Source organism: Dioscorea cayenensis, unplaced genomic scaffold, assembly GCF_009730915.1.
Source record: "Dioscorea cayenensis subsp. rotundata cultivar TDr96_F1 unplaced genomic scaffold, TDr96_F1_v2_PseudoChromosome.rev07_lg8_w22 25.fasta BLBR01001288.1, whole genome shotgun sequence".
In the NCBI taxonomy this organism is placed as follows: Eukaryota; Viridiplantae; Streptophyta; class Magnoliopsida; order Dioscoreales; family Dioscoreaceae; genus Dioscorea; species Dioscorea cayenensis.
The window spans coordinates 1-18213 of NW_024087679.1; the positions used below are offsets into that span (position 1 = coordinate 1).

General features: G+C 31.9%; 3 protein-coding genes across 4 annotated transcripts; 2 read left to right on the forward strand and 1 right to left on the reverse strand.

The window, feature by feature from the left end:
* Positions 1-7148: 7148 nt before the first annotated feature.
* LOC120256122 (AMSH-like ubiquitin thioesterase 1) lies at positions 7149-12312 on the forward strand. Its single transcript, XM_039263898.1, has 14 exons — positions 7149-7483; positions 8011-8075; positions 8270-8345; positions 8546-8737; positions 8841-8956; positions 9614-9719; positions 9806-9852; positions 9995-10319; positions 10476-10565; positions 10659-10721; positions 10806-10880; positions 11250-11312; positions 11431-11483; positions 11884-12312. Exons 1-14 carry the CDS (start codon positions 7349-7351, stop codon positions 12056-12058), a joined length of 1581 nt encoding a protein of 526 aa, XP_039119832.1. The 5' UTR covers positions 7149-7348; the 3' UTR covers positions 12059-12312.
* Positions 12313-13620: 1308 nt separating this feature from the next.
* On the forward strand, positions 13621-14484 carry LOC120256121. 2 transcript variants are annotated; one of them, XM_039263895.1, is made up of 2 exons: positions 13621-13977; positions 14049-14484. In XM_039263895.1, exons 1-2 carry the CDS (start codon positions 13638-13640, stop codon positions 14462-14464), a joined length of 756 nt encoding a protein of 251 aa, XP_039119829.1. In that variant the 5' UTR covers positions 13621-13637; the 3' UTR covers positions 14465-14484. The 2 variants fall into 2 exon arrangements, with proteins under 2 accessions (XP_039119829.1, XP_039119830.1); XM_039263896.1 differs by having other exon boundaries at positions 14052-14484.
* A 1004-nt stretch (positions 14485-15488) lies between these two features.
* Positions 15489-17780, reverse strand: LOC120256113. The gene is made up of 3 exons (XM_039263887.1): positions 17183-17780; positions 17034-17097; positions 15489-16928 (listed from the first exon to the last, which is right to left on the reverse strand). The coding sequence occupies exons 1-2, from the start codon at positions 17720-17722 to the stop codon at positions 17035-17037; spliced, it is 603 nt and encodes a 200-aa protein (XP_039119821.1). The 5' UTR covers positions 17723-17780; the 3' UTR covers positions 15489-16928; position 17034.
* Positions 17781-18213: the final 433 nt, after the last annotated feature.

An 18213-nucleotide genomic window follows, 5' to 3' on the forward strand; every position in this document is an offset into this window, starting at 1 on the left:
CATAAATTTTAAGATAATTATCAATATATCTCTAAATTATATAATAAAAAACAATAAAATTTATAAACTATAACCAACTAAGAATGAACTACGTCTTGATTCTATGATAGTTACCACAGAACCGTGTCTACCAACTAAAAATTCTATATTTTTAGATTACTACAGTAAATCATACTTCAACTATAACCCCAAATTATACTATAATATATATATATATATATATTCCTTTGAACGTATTCTATTTTTTATTATTCTTCTTTAAAATTGCATTAGTTTTTATTAAGATTATTTAATAATTTTATTTATTATTAATAAATATTTATGTGTTAATAGGAATGTATTTTGTTATAAATTTATAGTGCATATGTCATTCATTATTATTAAATATATTATTAACTATTTTATTTTAATAAATTTACATAAATTAATTTAATTAAAATTTTTATCATCAATTAATTAATTACACATAAAATTTATAATTATATAAATTAATTATTTATAATTATATTAAAAATAAATTATTAATTTTATAATTTTAGTTATAATAATAAAAAATAATAAATATTAATTAAAAAATAATATATATGTGGGACTCTAAATTTAAGGTCATAAATAGTTGACCTCAAATACTCAAAAAAATTTGAGGTCATTGATCCCAAACCTCCAAATTTGGTACATGATTTGGGGTGGGTTGGAGCAAATCATAATTCTCAATTTAGGTACAATCAACATACGCATTTCTCCGTAGCACTTACTTTTTTTAAAATTATTTCTTTATATACTAGGTGGACAAGCAACCTTTATCACATTTTCTCTTTAAACTATAACCCAAGAGAAATCAAACTTTATCATCTTAAGATCTCAAGCAAAAGGGACAACTTACTACTAAGCTAAAAGCCTTTTGTCTTGGTAGTTGTTCAAGTACTTCGTGGTCTCTTAAAAGACCTTGTAAATTATAATTATTTTCGTATCATCAAAGGATTGGTAGATGTATTTCATTTATTACTTTATATATAATAATTTATTTTTTTTAAAAAAATATGTTATATAAATTTGAATAAATTTAATAATAAAAATGTGTATGTTTGGATAGTTTGACACGTTGTTTAAAAAAAATGGGATAATTTAGAATGACTAATAAGTTTATTTTCATGTGAAATGTATAACAATTGTGATAAAATAATACCCATTTATCTCTGACCAAACATCCTTTGCAAAGTAAAATATTCTTAAAACTTTGCACAGGCTGACTGAATGTGCATATATATATATATATTTGTTACATTTACCAAAATATTATTTGATGAGAGCTTCTGAACCAGTCAATGGTCAACGATACGATTGGTGGCAGTCCTCAATGAGAACATAACCATGTTGGACGTACATTGTAATTTTCTCATTTGCAAATGAGATATATGGATATTTATTCAAGCCTTTTCAACTATCTATCATTATTTATAATAATTATTGAAAAATAATTATAATTTTTATTAATATTAATTAAATTTTGGGTCAGTTTTAAAAAAAAAATTATACTAATATTTGAAAAAAAATTCTTTAACTCCAAACTTTTAACTCTAAGGTAAATATCAATAATATGAGAATTTGTACCACATTCAACGATTGGGAGTTAAAAATCAATGTTCCTTGTCCACATTTTAAAAAAAAAATATTTGTTTTTTTTTTAATATTTAAACCATGGTGAAAATATTTTTTTAACTTGATTTAATCATTTAACACAATAACCATATATATATATATAACCTTTATCATTTTAATAAAAATAAAAGCTATGTGTTATATGTTAAATTTGCTACAAATACTAAAAATAATATTCAAAGAAAACTTCTATGGTCAAAATTTTGAATTTCCAATGCTGATATCTTAATAACCAATGTGATAAATGAAAATTAGAGAAATATTTGAGTATGATTATGATTGATACATCCCCATGAAACATTAATGATTTAATTCAATAAGTGATGACCTTTTGGTGTATGCTTGAATTTTTTGTTTTGGCATAAGTATATATATATTTATATATTTATATCTTTTATCATTTTAGTAAAATATGAAAGCTGTGTATTGGATGTTAAATTTGATGCGAGTAGTAAAAATAATATCTAGAGAAAATTTATATGGTCAAATTTTTGAATTCTCAAAACTTCTTTCTGGTCAACAATGTGCCAAATCAAAATCAGTAACATTTAATTATAAAAGTTCCAACAACTATATTTTTTTATTTCAATTTATTATTGCATTTTGTATGCTATTTATTTTTTACTTTTACTTAAGAAAATACTAGTCTCAATAGTTTCCTCCTCATCATCTTGTTTAAAAAGCTGTTAACCCACGTTATAATTCTTCTTTTAAGGCCTTGTTTGGATTGGTTTTGGAAAATCCAGAAGTGTTTTTTTATAAGTTAAGCACTTCTGGGTTCCAAAAATATTGTTTGTATTGGTTTTTCTGAAAAAGTAGAGCTGTAGCTGAAAAAGCAGTTTTTCAAAAACTAGTCATGACTAGCTTATGAAAAAAAAGTTGTTTTTAGCTTATTTTTGCAACTTCTGTTTCTACATAAAACCTCCAAATAGAATATACAAAAAGTGCTTAACTTACTCTGGAGAAGCATTTTTTTTCAGAAACGCTTCTACTAAACTAAAAAAAAACACTTTTTTTATAAGTCAATCCAACAAGGTTGCTTGGTCTTTTTATTTAATGGACGATGAACACTATATATATATATATATATATATGACAGAATGTGACAAGTCACATGTTAAAAATGTGTACAAACATGGCATTAGCCGCATTACTATCTCAATATATATGTGTTCTCATATTGCATGAGCTATTTTTTCAACAAACATGGTGTTACTATCTCAACACATTTATATTCTCATTTTGTGTTAGCTGAAATTCAAACCTGTTTTCTCAACAAGGAGATAAACATCTTATGAAGAGGACGTAACCTTTTGGCAATGAAAACTATGAAACCTGTTTTTTTTTACCTCCAAACTCTTAACCCTCTGATAAACATTAATAATGTGAGAATTTGTATTATATTTGCCCTTGGGAGTTAAAAATCAATATTCTTTGTCCACATTTAATATATATATATATATATATTGTTTTTAAAAATAATTAAATTGTGGTGAAACTATTTTTGTTAACATGATTTAATCATTTAATTCAATAACCATATATATATATATATAACCTTTATCATTTTAATAAAGAATAATGCTATGTATTATATGTTAAATTTGGTACAAGTATTAAAGATAATATCCCAAGAAAACTTCTATGATCAAAATTTTGAATTTCCAATGCTTCCAGCTTAGATATATTTACTTTAGTACTCGTACTAAAGATAATATCCAGAGAAAACTTCTATGATCAAAATTTTGAATTCTCAATTTCAAATTTAGTCAACAATGTGATAAAATGAAAATTAGAAATATTTGACCATTATTATGTGATACATTCTCATGAAAAATTAATGGTTTAATTCAATAACTAATGACCCTAAGTGTGAGGTTGAATTTTTTGTTTTTTACATAGGTTTAAATATATGTATCTTTCATCATTTTAATAAAATATAAAAGTTGTGTATTAGATCTCACTAACGATAAAATATAGAGAAACTTATACGGTCAAAATTTTGAATTCTCAAAATTTCTTCCCATTCAACACTGTAGTAAATCAAAATCAATAATATTTAATTATGATAATGATTGATGTATGGTCATATAATAGTTCTAACAACTACTGTTTTTTTTTTTCTTTCTCAATTTATTATTGCAATTTGCATGATATATATATATATATATATAATTTTTACTTAAAACAACATTACTTGGTATAGTTTCCTCGGTTGTCATCTTACCATCCATTTGGATAGAGGTAATCATCCTCCTCTTAGTAATTTTGTTTGGGTATGCATTGGATGCTATAATTACCCTCAATGGGGTAATGTGTTATCACCCATGAGGGTGGTCATCATTCCCCTCAATTTTGGGGGAATGAAAGGGAGGGAGAGGGTAGACATGAAATGTCCATTTTACCCTCTCCCAATATATATATATATATTATTGATATTATAATAATTAATTTGTAATAATCAGATAATAATTGTATATTAAACAAATAAAAATTTGGGAGCAATGGCCATTTTTCATAGGAAATTTTTATTTAACCCTAATCCAATTTATTTTTATTAAAAAATATTAATTTAATTAATACTTAGAATAATTAATTCCTATAATTATTAAATGAAGATATGTTATTTAAATATTTAATTTAAACATTAAAATTAGTAAATGATATTTAAAATATTTATAATTAAATAAAATTAATTAATTAACCGTTAATTATAATAATTAAATCATAAAGTGAGAAATTTAATTAAATATTTAAACATAATTAAATATTTTATAACTAAAAAAAATTGATTTATTTAATTATTTAATTGTAATAATTAACATGAATAATAAAAAATATTTTTATAAATATTATTATAAAAAACTCACTATATTATTTAGTATTATTTGTTTATATTAAAAGCACAAACGTAATAACTCACTATCTTTTTTTTTATATTTTTTTTATTTCTAATAAATTACTTATCTACTTTTTTCATTCCCAATTAGGGGTGGACATGGACCGGGCTGGGTCGGGTCTGGGCTGGGCTAGACTCAAAAATACAACCCATATATTCGGGCTGGGCTGGGCCGGGCCATGTTCGGGCCAAATTGTTTTGATCCAAACTCGACCCATTTGATTGTCATTAGGCCCATGCCCAGCCCAACCCGACCCAAAAAATAAATAATTTTTTTATGAAATAATTGAAATAACTAAATAAAACTACTACTACAACCCCTAAAATTTTTTCAAACATTTTAAAAAAATACAACACAAGTATTATAAATGTTTACTCTTTTCAAGCCTATTACTATTATATATATAATTATATATATTATAAATAATATATGATATATATATATTATTTATTTATTCGGGTCGGGCCGGGTCGGGTCGGGTCAAAATTCATCTAACTCAAACCCAGCCCGAAATTCAATCAGGCCAAAACATTTGAGCCCAACCCAGTTTTTTGGGCTAACTTTCTAAACCCAGGCCCTGTATTTTTTGGGCTGGGTTCGGACCAGCCCATGGGTCGCCCGGCCCATGTCCACCCCTATTTCCAATGAATTACTCTCTCAACCAAACGTCATTCTCATCCCCTCCCCAAAGTTTTCATTCTCATCCCTCTCTTTAAAATTTTCATTCCTCATTCTGCCATCAAAACACTACTTTATTTAAAATTTAGTGCATGAATATAAAAGTTAACCCACATTATAATTCTTCTTTTGGTTGCCTTTTTGGTTTAATAGATGATGAAAACTATATATTTTTTTTACGGGAATGTGATAAACCACATGTTAAAGGACAATACAAACATGACATTACTATTTCAACATATCTGAATTTTTATCTTGTGTGAGTTGAGCTTCAAATCTGCTTTCATAATAAAGAGACAAACATCTTATGTAGAGGACGTGATCTAAATTATATGTATCCTGTATTCCGGATCAAAGAATTTGTTTTTTTACATTAAACGTCCCATGAATTTCCATAAAGATAAGCAAATGCATTACAATTATTTTGCATAGATGTCCCATTGGATGCATTTCTTGATCATTTAAAAAAAAAAACAGAATAGATTAGTATTTTAAAAGCACTATTTCAATACTTAAAAAACGGTTGCATATTTGCTTTTCATAACTAGATTGGATTTGCCTGATTGACCATTACACCTACCGTTAAGGCATGCCACACCTATTAATTATTATCAACCCAAAAATCAAGGTTCAGTCCTAGATCCCATCCAAATTTGATATAACCTCGAAATTTTCATGTCCTCTCTTACCATTAATCAATCTAGTTGAGTTTGGTGATATGTAAATCACTTTGATTAGTTCAATCATGCAAGTTAGTCTTATACATAAAAAAAAGAAATATACAATATGGTTTATGTCATAAAATATAAATTTAAAAGGGAGTCATTAGGGTTTATTAAGTAATTTACTTTTTAGCTGTTATAAGATTGTGTTTTTAGATTATTAGAGTTAAAACATCACACACATATATACGGAGATATGGTTTTATAAAGCAGTAAGTCACTTTTTTTTTCTATAAAAAGTTGATAAATCACTACTTTATTAAAAAAAATTAACTCAAACAGACATAAAACAAACACACCAGAAGAACAAAGTACAGAAACTCTCACTAGGAATGAGGCGAATACAACTAGGAAAGCGAGAGAATAGACACAAATAAAATAGAACAGCTAAGTAAACGAAATTTGCCGTCTGGGAATACAGGTCTACTAAGCTGTAAGTCACCTGCCTCAATCATTATTAAAGAAAGTTAATTTGAGTTATTATTGAAGGTAGTAAAAATTTTATAATTTTTTATCTGAATTAAAAATTAAATGTGGCTTGTCTCTAAAATAGTTTTTAAAAATTAATTTTAGAGAAAATTTAAGAAATCTATTTTCTTATAAATATAAACAAACCTAATCATTTGGGAGAAAAATAAGTTGTCATTCTATTATTACATACAAATAAAAATAAAAATAAAAAATTTAATTATAAATTATATATTTTTTTAATAAAAATGAGCAAGCTACATATCAGAAAAGAGTACATTCCAGAAATGTGAGATCAAGTTCTATAACACTTATATCCTCACTCAATATAAAATTTTTATACCATTTATTATTAATTTCAGTCATTACTTCGTCTCAATTATGAGAGCTAGTTTGTTGCTCATCTCTATTTTCACTTATTACCTAGTTGTTATCATTAGTCATATTGTCTCCTATCAGTAAAAGTGAATTGAAAGTGGCGACCAATCCATATTTTCACATGGCATAAGGTTGAATGTAAAAAAAATATAAAAATGTTTTTCCTAAGTTTAAAAAAATTACTTTTTCCTAAAAGAGTTTAAAAAAATTACTAATTGTCATCACAATCCTTCTCATAATAGAATTTTAGTAATAATCTTATTTTCTTTACAGTTGAAAAATACCAATAATAATTCAAAATACTTCCTTCTTTAGAGTTCTACTAGTATTTGAAGCGTTTCTCTTTTTAATTTTTTTTTCTTTCTTCAGGACATGCCCCTGCCCCAGTGAAGACATCTTCGGAGAAACGCCCTAGCTCTCTTGAATTAGGGTTAGGGTTTGGTTCTTCGGTTCGAAGATCTCCCGAGAATTCTAAGCATCAATCCGAATGTTTTTTTTCTGACATAGGATTGATCGATTTGGGGGCGAGAGAGAGATCGAGAGATGGTTGGCGATAACCTCAGATTGAAGCCTTATTCGGGGGCGATCAGCATCGCGGCCAGCGCGCGGAGGATCGATGTGGACAATCGGTTCTCCCTTCGGTTGTATTACAGGATTGCTGATAATCTCATCAAGCAGGTATTTCAATCTCGGAATTTATTTTATTTTAATTTTTTAAGCTTTTCATTGTTTGATTTTGATGTTTTGGGTTGGGTTTAGATTGAGAATAAATCGAGGAGAGAAAAATTAATAGGAAAAATTAAGAAATTGTACCTATAAATTTCGGATCTTGTGTTGATTTCTTCTTTGGATTTTCAGTATTTATTCTTTTTGTCTTTCTGTTATGATTTCCAGAGTTTCAATTCTATGTTATTGATGGATGTTAGCAAGTCCATGCTGTATTAATTTGGATAAATGCATTATCAATGAACTCTAGCTTGTATATTAGTAAGTAGTTTTTGCATTTTGTCTTGATTGCTACTCAATTGATTTTTTGCACTTTTTAAGGTTATCACGGGCTACATTTTTTATTTGTGAATTAAGCATAATATGTTGTTGAAATGTGTAATTAACATACATCCTTTACATTCTGCAAAACTGAACCGTCTACGTTATTACTTCATGAGTTTTTAACAATGGTCTCTGACATTGTTGTAATTGTGCAGGCTAACATCTATCGAGATGAGAATAATATCATTGATCTGTATATTATGCTTCTGCGGTTTTCAAGGTCAGATAGTAGTCTATATAGATATATATTACATTGAGTTATTATCAGGGTATTGTTATTGAAAATTGTGATGCTTATTAAGATACTGTATAAAGTGTGATTTTTCTGTTATTCTTCATTAGTCCTTTATGCTGCATTCTTTTATTAATTTAAATACAATTACCATAAGATAAGTGGATTCAATTTTGATGCAGTTTGATCACTGAAACCATACCTAATCACCGAGATTACCAAGTGTCTCTCCAAAGGGAGAAGCTATTGTATAGAAAGGTACATGTGCTACATGGTCATTTGTCACATAATGCTGACAATTTTGCTTGGTCTTATTCATCCATTATTGATTATTTATTTATTTTTTCTTATTTTGTACACACTCATTTTCAAATGTGTTAATGATTATTTCTATCTTTCTGATCACAAAATGATTTTTTTTTTTGGCTCCCACTTGACTTTACATATTTCCTTTATAGAAATTGTTGGATGTCCTTGATGAGTTGGAGGCACTAAAGCCTGATGTACGACGCAAACTTGAAGATTTGAGCAGTAAATCCAGAAATCAGGCAACTATGTGGGTTCAGCCCATACAAAATATTTCTTTTGATAATTCCTTTGTGTGGCCTCCTGCCAAGAAGCAGACATCAAAAATCAACGATTTCAGTCAGGTACATTTATTTGTACTGTGTCATGACAACAAGCTGTTATATATTCTTTCAACAAATTGCCATTGATTGGTGATGCCATTGTGATACAATTACCCTCTCACAGGTTCGTGGAGTTGGTGGCTACAATGGCTTCTCTAGAGGTGGCCTGAATGGCTTCTCAAGAGGTCCTGTTGCTCAGCATGAGAAGTTATCTCAATCAAAATTTGATGACCGAAAATTGTAAGTGTTATCATAAGTTTTACAGTTAAGCTTGAATGAGCTCTCTAGAGGTCCAGTGCTCAGCCATCTTTCCTTATTTTCACTGGAGGAGTGCATCTCTTCCTTTATCTTATTGGAGATCCCGTTTTACAGCATGAACTTAAATCTTGTATCTTTATTGCTTACAATTTGGTAAGATTGGTAAATCTACATATAATCTGAAGAGCAATTTTTTGAACTCTAGGGACTTAGGAATTGGGATGCATCCTGCCCTTTTAGAAATTAACATGTTCTATATCTGCATGACAATTAGCATGAGTTATGATGAACAATGTTAAACTCATTTACATGTTAAATGAATTGCTTGATTTATAGCGTGTTAAATAAATTGTTTAAACTCTAGAGAACTAGAAATTGAGATACAGCTGACCTTTTAGAGATTAACATGTTTTTCGTATCTGCTCAACAATTCACATGTTAAATAAATTGCTTGATTTATAACAATGAAATGAATCAATTTGATATTTGTATACATGTATTAGTTATTATATTGTATGACTGGAGGACATAAAATTTGTTTCTCAGATCAAATCATACGTCTATGGTTTTTCTTTTCTAGTCTCACAGAAAGGCTATGTTCTTTTGATTTAGTTGTGATAAGTTATTATTCGCATGTAGTTCTCTGAGTATACCACGTGCCACGGAGGAGACGCTATCAAGGCATTCCATCTTGGGCCCCAATGGGCTTCATGGTGAATGGCGGCCAACCATTGTAAATAGAGAGGTATGTTTTGGATATTTATCTTTTATTGTTCCTGAAGGTTTATCTTAAAACTTGATCTCAATTTTATTGTTTCATTGTTTATGCAGATAAAATATCCCAGCAATCTTGATTTGACTCCAATCGAGGTTCCAAGGTTTAGTATGGTCATTCCTCTCCATGTTCAAACATTTCAATCTGATGAACTATAAGATGGAATATGGATTTCTTCTATTTAATGTCTTAAGCATATTATGTGATGTTCTTTCTATCATAATATTTTTTCCATTCATAATCAGCTTGAATCCACCAACACAAGAAGAACCTGTTGATGTAAAAAGCAATGTTGCTTCAGAAAAGGAAAGATCTGTGCTTGAGGAAGTTCTTTCTTTGCATGATGATGGATCATTGGTTAGAGCTGAGGAACCATCTTCAACAATTGCCCCAGACATTGCAGAAGCCCTTAGTACTTTAGATATCATCAAAGAACCTTCTGTTCCACCTGTTCATGTGCATGTAGAAGATTTGAGTACTGCTTTAAGAGCTTCTAATCCAAGTCTTGGAGATTCAATATCATTGCAGGATGAACTTGCCCGCTCAGAAACTCCTTTGGAAGTTCACATAGTGAGCACTAAGAAGTCACTCTTAAAATTACATATGTTGATCTTAGTTTCAAGGGCGCTGTTTTGATAGAATTATCTGAGTCCATTAAAGAGTTGTTTTGTGTGTCTTTGTCTAATTTGTTAGATAACATTTGATTCCTTTTTTTTTTGGTTGTAGTCAACAACAATGATGGATAGCTTTATGAGACTAGCCAAGTCAAACACTGACAGAAATTTGGAAACTTGTGGTGTTCTTGCGGGTTCACTTGTAAGAGCAATGGCTTCAATTCTCAATATAAGATATAGGTATATATATATAATTATATAGTTGGGCACTGATCGTCAATTTGTTGCTTTACAGAAAAATAGGAAATTCTTTGTGACGGCTCTCATCATCCCTAAGCAGGAATCTACTTCTGATTCAGTAAGATATAGAGCACTGTTTACACTTGTTATGCTTATCCACATGCTTTCATAGCTATTGCTTACAAACCATTTTTGATCTCAGTGCCAGACAACAAATGAAGAGGAAATATTTGACTACCAAGATAAGCAATCACTTTTTCCGCTTGGTTGGATTCATGTGAGTATATATAGCCTAGGAAAGGTTTTATTTTTAATAACTTGCGGTTCTCACATTATCAACAAGTCAATGCGCTTTGTAAGCAGACAAACATGTTAAGCACCAGTATATTTATCATTTGAGTTCAATGCTCTTGTTAAAAGAAATTGCTTGCTTCAAAGTTCTTTTGTTAAGCCTTTTGTCAGGTTAATGGTAGTGGTTATATTGGTCTAATTTTCACATGTAGAATCTATATCATGATATTTGTATTAGTTGATTTTTTCCCCTTGCTTGTGCATATGATTCAGAGTATAAATATTGTGTTTTCCAAACAACACTGTCATTTTGAAGTAATATGATTCCTGACCAAAACTCAAACTTAACATGCAGACTCATCCTACTCAATCATGCTTCATGTCCTCAATTGATGTCCATACACACTACTCTTACCAGGTTTGCAGACAACAATATATGTACCTGGACAGTGTTATACAAAATCATCTTTTCTAATTAATCATCTCGTCTCTTGTTTATTTTCATCTAACCTAAGCTTCTTCTTGATTTGGCTTAGATCATGTTGCCTGAAGCCATCGCAATAGTTATGGCTCCAAGAGATGGTTCAAGGTATGCTTTTCTTTTCTTGCTATTTGATAATTGATATAATCAAGACTTTCTCAAATGTTTGACTGTGGATTGGGAAGACATCACAGGGATGTGCAATTTCAAATGTAGCTTTCCCTTGCAAAAATATTAGTTAACACACAATTAGTTTTCCATTTAAATAAAGTCAATATATTTCTTTTCATCTTATGAAGTCTCAGTGGATTGGGAAGACATCACAGGGAAGTGCAATTTCAAATGTAGCTTTCATTTGCAAAAATATTAGTCAACGCACTACTAGTTTTCCATATATATAAAGTCGAGATATTTCTTTTCATCTTATGAACTCAGTAATATCTGATAACTTCGAACTGAATTGCACACCGAATTGCACACCGATCTTCACTGTTCCTAATCTGTGCAGGACTCATGGAATATTTAGATTGACAACTCCAGGGGGCATGTCAGTCATCCGGAAATGCCCACACCGTGGCTTCCATCCTCATGAGAATCCTCCGGACGGCGGCCGTATCTACGACCAGTGCTCCGATGTTTATATGAACCCAAACCTCAGGTTTGACGTGGTCGATTTCCGGTGATCAACGTTGCCTCATTCTTGTGAATTTACCACCTTTCACAGTAGCTATTCAGCAGTAATTCTCAGTTTTTTGTTGTACATAACATCTGAATTGCTGTTTAAGTGTAAAGTTTCAAAAGGTCCCAGTGACCATTTATTTTTTTTTGCTCCACCTGTAATCTTACAATGCAATGACTGCTCTTCACTGAAAGCGCCACAAACCATGTTGAATAAACAATTATTGGTTTCATTATAAATATTCCAAGGCTTGTAATATGCACAGGGATGTAAAGTAATTAGTTTAATATTAAGTTGAATGAACTTATAAGTTGTTATTTTAATTAAATTAGCTAATCAAATAGCATTAAAAATAAAATTTTGACCCAATCACAAGGTTTATCTTATAGAATGGTTGATCATGTAACTGCTTCTTTGCACCCGTAATTAAAATAATTCCATTTATAAAAAATCCTTAGCCTGGTCTAAACGTTTACCAACTATAGTTAATTGATGAGCACGGAAAGGTTTAGTTGTCGCTTAATTAAGAATAAGTAAGGAAGGGATCCCTAAATCATCTCGTAATTATTAATTAATCACGGAGTACAAGCAGCAGCCATAATAATATAAGAAAGGCAAACCTGCAAATGGATGCCGGTGGGTGCAGATGGCGACGCTTTTCTGGTTACTTAATTCTTTTACCGCATATATACATACATACATACATCTTAAGTAAATGAAAATAAATTAATAAATATCCTTTAAACTATTTATATTGTACATTTAACATTAATATATATTCTATAAAATATATATCTAGTTTCTTTTACGAGTTTCCATTTATATTTTAAGTTATAATCATTTATAAAATAATTCATACTTTTCTATATAAATCATGTTTTTAACTGATCTAGAGGATAGAAATTTCATAATACCATATTTATAAACCGATCTAATGATTTAGTCAAATATCCCATAATTACATATAAAAAGGGGGTATGTCTAAGAACCTACAATTTTCCGGGACATTTACAATAAAATATTCATTTTACTTTAAAAAAAAAAAGTGTAATATGACGGTTAGCAATAGATACGTATACATTCACAATAGACAATACCGGCAATTTATCTAAAACATTTAGAACAGATATTATATTTTATTTTATTTTTGAAGAAGGGTGGATAAACCACATCAAGAATCCAGATTTTTAAAATTTTAAACATGAAAAAAATTCATTAAATCATTGACCCCATCAATTAATGAAAATTTAATTCAAAAATATTTAAAAACAAATTGAGATAGATTAAAAAAAACAAAATATTTTGAATTTCAGATCAAAATGTTCCAGATATAGTAACTCACCATCTTTTTACTTCTACGACACTTCATCTTGGAATTAAAAATTTGTTTTGTGACTTTATCAACCTGCACAAACTTGGAATATTTCAAAGGTCATCAACGTCTCACCAACAACCTACAAACTGCCACTTCTAACATCAACTTACATATACTAAATGTCCCATTATTACACTACTAATAATCCTTGTGTTATGCTCAATAACAAGAACAAGCTTAAACTTGCAAGTTGCAACATACATATTTAATGGAGAAGGACCGGAGCTCCGAGAAGACACGGCAGCCGGAGAGTGGACAGCTCTCCTTCAACCCCGACGTTCCGGGGTATGAGATCAGCCCTGTGCAATCTCCAACTCAAACTCTTGACTTTGACTTCAGCACGAGGTTTGAGTTGCCTGCGCATGAGCCTTCATCTGCCGATGAGCTCTTCTCTGAAGGCAAGATCCTCCCCCTTCCAATCAAATCTCCTGTTGTAACACCAACCAAAACTCTCCATCACCACAATCAAACGAAGCAACATAGTGTTAGAGAAAGTATCACTGACACAAATCATGAGCTCAATTCAACTCAACAGCTTAAATTATCAGGTAATAGACAGAAACATGCTTTGATTTTTCTGAATTATTAATACTAATGATTTTGCCAATACAAATTAAAGAAGGAAGAAGCACCAGCCGGGGGTCGTTCTGGCTGTTGGGTAGGAGTGGCAGCGATGGCTTCAAGTCCAAGGTGAGCTCCATCTATTCCTTTCGTCGGAGTAAATCAGCAGGCCCTCATGACAGAGTCAACACGAAGCATAACAAGAACATGAACATCAGCAGCGGTGGCGGTAACCAGAACAGCAATGGCAACACAAGTCCGTTTCGTCATAAAGGTTCTACTGATTCAAGCTCCAAGAGAACCTACTACTACTCAGGCATCAAACCAAGGTCTCAAGGCACTGGAGTCAGGATTGACCCTGTTCTCAATGTGCCATACCTGTCAAGAGCTTCAAACAGTCCTGGCAATATTAGCTGCAGAAGTAGCAGTAATTCAAGCATATTTGGTTATCTCATTTGCAAGTGCAGTAACTAGCAAGTGGAAACGAGATCAGTCACCTGTTCTTGTTGAAAGCAGGGGATACTGCCGTAAATTTGTTTGTTTGGCTGCAAATATGAAAACAATCGAATGCACAAGCCATAGAACAAATATGTTGATATATATACATATACATCAACGCGGAAATATTATAGATGCACAAATGAATAAGAATGTATGGATAAAGCCTTCGATCTCGTTCTTTTCTGTGTTTTCTTTTTTAAAATCACAATACAAATATGATCTCTAGAAGTAACAATTTATCGGTAGACAAATAAAACATATGAGAATGTTTGAACTGTTAAAGCGTTGAACTTCATCTACATCCAACTATTCTTCATGTTGATAAATTCAAGGCGTCCAGGACTACCAATTCATTAATTGTTGTTTCAAAGATATAGGATCTTAAAGATCCGGATTTGATAGAAAACTAGCTAGTTAACAAAGAGGAACAAGCAAACAATTAGGGAAAGTCAAGAAAGCAATAAAATGGTAATTAAATTCTAATGGGAAAAACTGAATGCATTATGTGCAAAACTGAGTTGACTACACATCATTTAGTGATACACCACTGAAATTCAGAATTAAAAAAAATAAGCACCACCTTTTCACACTTAAATAATAATAATAAAAAAAAAGAAAAATACTTGAGTTCAAACATTGAGATTTTAAGGTTTCTCCTGCTCACTGTACATCTTAAAAAAAATATAAAAAGTCTTGTATACCATAATCAAATCCAAGAATAATAAAATTTCTAACAAATGATAAAAGACTGCAAATTCACATAGCAAGCAGAGTGCTATACTAATCTAATGTTATTGTATACACAATAATACTTTCATCTTAAGACCCAACACCTTGCAACATAAAGGCAAAGGAATCAACTGTGCCACAATATGAAGATCATTCAAGAAACTCTAGTTGAAAAAGAAGTCTCCAAATATGAATGCCTACTCATCATCATCAGCCAAGTCTCCTGGAAATGTATTTAGGCAAAAATCATCAGCCAAGTCTCCTGGAAATGTATTTAGGCAAAAAATCACCAGTTGATCAGCTACTTCTTTACTGCATTCCACAGACTCTAATTGTGGATTCTCTTATAAAATGAACATTACAGGTTCTCAGTATCTTATTGTGAGAACAATTTCAGGAATACTTTCTCATAAAATTTCAAGTTACAAAAAGATGAAATAAATGCAATGAGAAACCCTCAAGAGGCAAAATCATTGAATGCAGGTTCACATGGATTTACATTCCATATCTGTTGACATAAAGTCAAAGCTAGCAGCAGATGGCCATCTACATAGTTTGGTGGCTTACTCGTGGTTAAGATCTCCAGCTCAAAAATTGATTTATGATGGTGTTCACAGGGAAAAGAGAACAAGAGAACATCTGCTTATTGGAATACTAAAAAAAGGAGATTATACATGAGCAAACTCAATCCTGAAGTACAGAGATATATGGCTTAGGAATAAGATTTGTAATGCATTTGAGAACAATGAAATTGAATTGGCATACTCAACCTTAAACAAGTAGAAACCCAAAACAACCAATGCTGCTGAAGGTAGCAACCAGGAGGATGGCTTTTGCAAATAGGAGTCATATGACAAGGCATCAAGTGACGATTATTTCTAGAAATCTAAACCACACTATTTGATTCTTTGATTAAGATATGAACTACCATAGCTCAAAAGGAAAGTATATATTTTAGGTGTTCTTCAGCAATAAATACATTAAAAGATCAGAATCATATGTTTACAGAGGGGATTACCAGCAATAAATGCGACCACAAATGGTAATGAAAATAATATTGATAGCAGCTCATATTTTCATCAGAGGACAGAAAACTGACAAGCAGGATCTTTCATCTATCTGTCAGTAATGGATTCATTTGACTTCACATATGGTACTCAATACATTATGTAATTAAAGCATTAAGATGATTAAGGTGCTTTGCTATTATTTGAACAAGAATTCAGGGAGATATAGCAAAATGTACATCATTGCACTGCACTCCCATGGCAACTGATTATGCAAACCATAACCACAATGTAGCAAATAACAAAAAACTTGAATTAAATAAAATTTGAATGGCTGAATCAATAATGCAGCCCACACACATACTATGAACATTTATTATATCCAAATTAACAGTTCAAAAAGGGAATTTTAATTGAGATCTATCACTCCAACAAAAAAAAGAGAGATATTTACTGAAATAAACTTGGATGTCCAGCAAAAACTCTGAACACCAGAAACTGGAAAATAAAAAAATCTGAAATAAACAACCATGGTAGATCAAGATGCAAACTTTGTTAAGCACTTATGTTCAAAATTTTTGAATTTACAGATAAATAAGGTGCGGTAAAACTCAGAACTAACCAACGCCATAACAATCCATCATCAGCTACCATTAGCAATCGAAAGAACCAAACTTTTCATTTCCACACCCTACCATCTTCTGCAAAGGAACACGCAACCATTAAAAAAGTCTAATTACCTAATCCAAAAACAAAATCCTGTACAAAAATTCAAAAGGTCATGAACCCAAGAGATGATCGATCACCTTAATCACTAATCTTGTATGTATCCAGAGATATCTCTGATAACCACAACCCAGGGAAAAGCGCCTGCACAACAATCAACAGTGAAAACTAAAATAAACCTTAAATTCAAAAGAAAACAAAGGCAAAAGAGGGAAAGATCACGGCATACATCGAGTTGGCGCTGAACAACACGCGGTCTCTTCTTAGGCCGGCGAGAGGGCTTCGTTCCCTTAAAGGAGTAGAAATCCTCCTCGATTTCTTCTCTGGTCAGCTGAACCGAGAACTTTTTCCTCTCCAAGCTATCCGATCTCAACCGCACGGACCTCCCGCCGTTCCCGGCCTTCTCCACCGGCACCGGTGACAGGGACTTCGACGACGAAGGCAAAACTTTCTCTATTGGAGCGTTGCAGGCGGCACGGCGTGTGCGGAGATTCCATGGCTGGGCTGGGATGGAGTTCTCCTCCTCGGGAGTGGCGGAGGGAGAGGCGGCGGCGTTGGGGGAGGAGGGCGTCTTAGGATCTCCAGCGAGGGGTGCGGATCCAGCAGCGAGCTTGGAGCATCGGAGAAGGCGAGTGGAACCCCAGCTTAGCGTTGGGAAAGAGAAGTTATGAAGCCGAGACTTGGACTCACGGGGCGGTGAGGGTTCATCGTACGTGATCCGGTGTTCCTCCCGCTCGGCTCCGCCGCCATCGGCAAGCATGGAGAGCATCACGGCGGCGGTGATCGGATCGCGGCGGAGAGAATCTGTGGGCGGGTGAGAGCTTGGGGGGAAGAGGGAACGAAGAGAGGTGGGGGCGTTTTAACGAGGGTTGGTAACGTACTCCAGAGTCCAATGTAACCGAATCTGAAAGAAATACGTGGCGGCGTACGAGCAGTTGAACTTGGCAATGTGTGAAATTTATAATTATCTGTATATCCGCCACGTAGTGAGTTAAGGTTAATGCAGGTTTCGTCGCGGAGGATGGGACACTAACTCTAATTTGACGTCGATGTGGTGGTATTCTGGAGATGAAATATAGCTCGAGGCTCAGTGGACGGCGTGGATGCCTCTAGTTTGATTGCGAGGTGGTGATGGGACGGTCATGATTATCTCATCATGAAAACTAATTTAAATTTATTTCCAACCCATTACATTTCCTATAAATATAAACACACACACGTTTTTTTTTAAGTTTATTTTCTTAGAATCTAAGCGCAAGA

Bases quoted from the DNA above. Each gene is read 5' to 3' on its own strand.
- LOC120256122 (XM_039263898.1), top strand. From the start codon at position 7,349: ATGGTTGGCGATAACCTCAGATTGAAGCCTTATTCGGGGGCGATCAGC. The intron at 9,720-9,805 runs GTATGTTTTGGA...TTGTTTATGCAG, and splicing joins CAACCATTGTAAATAGAGAG to ATAAAATATCCCAGCAATCT. The intron at 10,566-10,658 runs GTAAGAGCAATG...GTTGCTTTACAG, and splicing joins GTGTTCTTGCGGGTTCACTT to AAAAATAGGAAATTCTTTGT.
- LOC120256121 (XM_039263895.1), top strand. From the start codon at position 13,638: ATGGAGAAGGACCGGAGCTCCGAGAAGACACGGCAGCCGGAGAGTGGA. The intron at 13,978-14,048 runs GTAATAGACAGA...TACAAATTAAAG, and splicing joins TCAACAGCTTAAATTATCAG to AAGGAAGAAGCACCAGCCGG.
- LOC120256113 (XM_039263887.1), bottom strand. From the start codon at position 17,722: ATGCTCTCCATGCTTGCCGATGGCGGCGGAGCCGAGCGGGAGGAACAC. The intron at 17,098-17,182 runs GTATGCCGTGAT...ATTGTTGTGCAG, and splicing joins TTGTTCAGCGCCAACTCGAT to GCGCTTTTCCCTGGGTTGTG.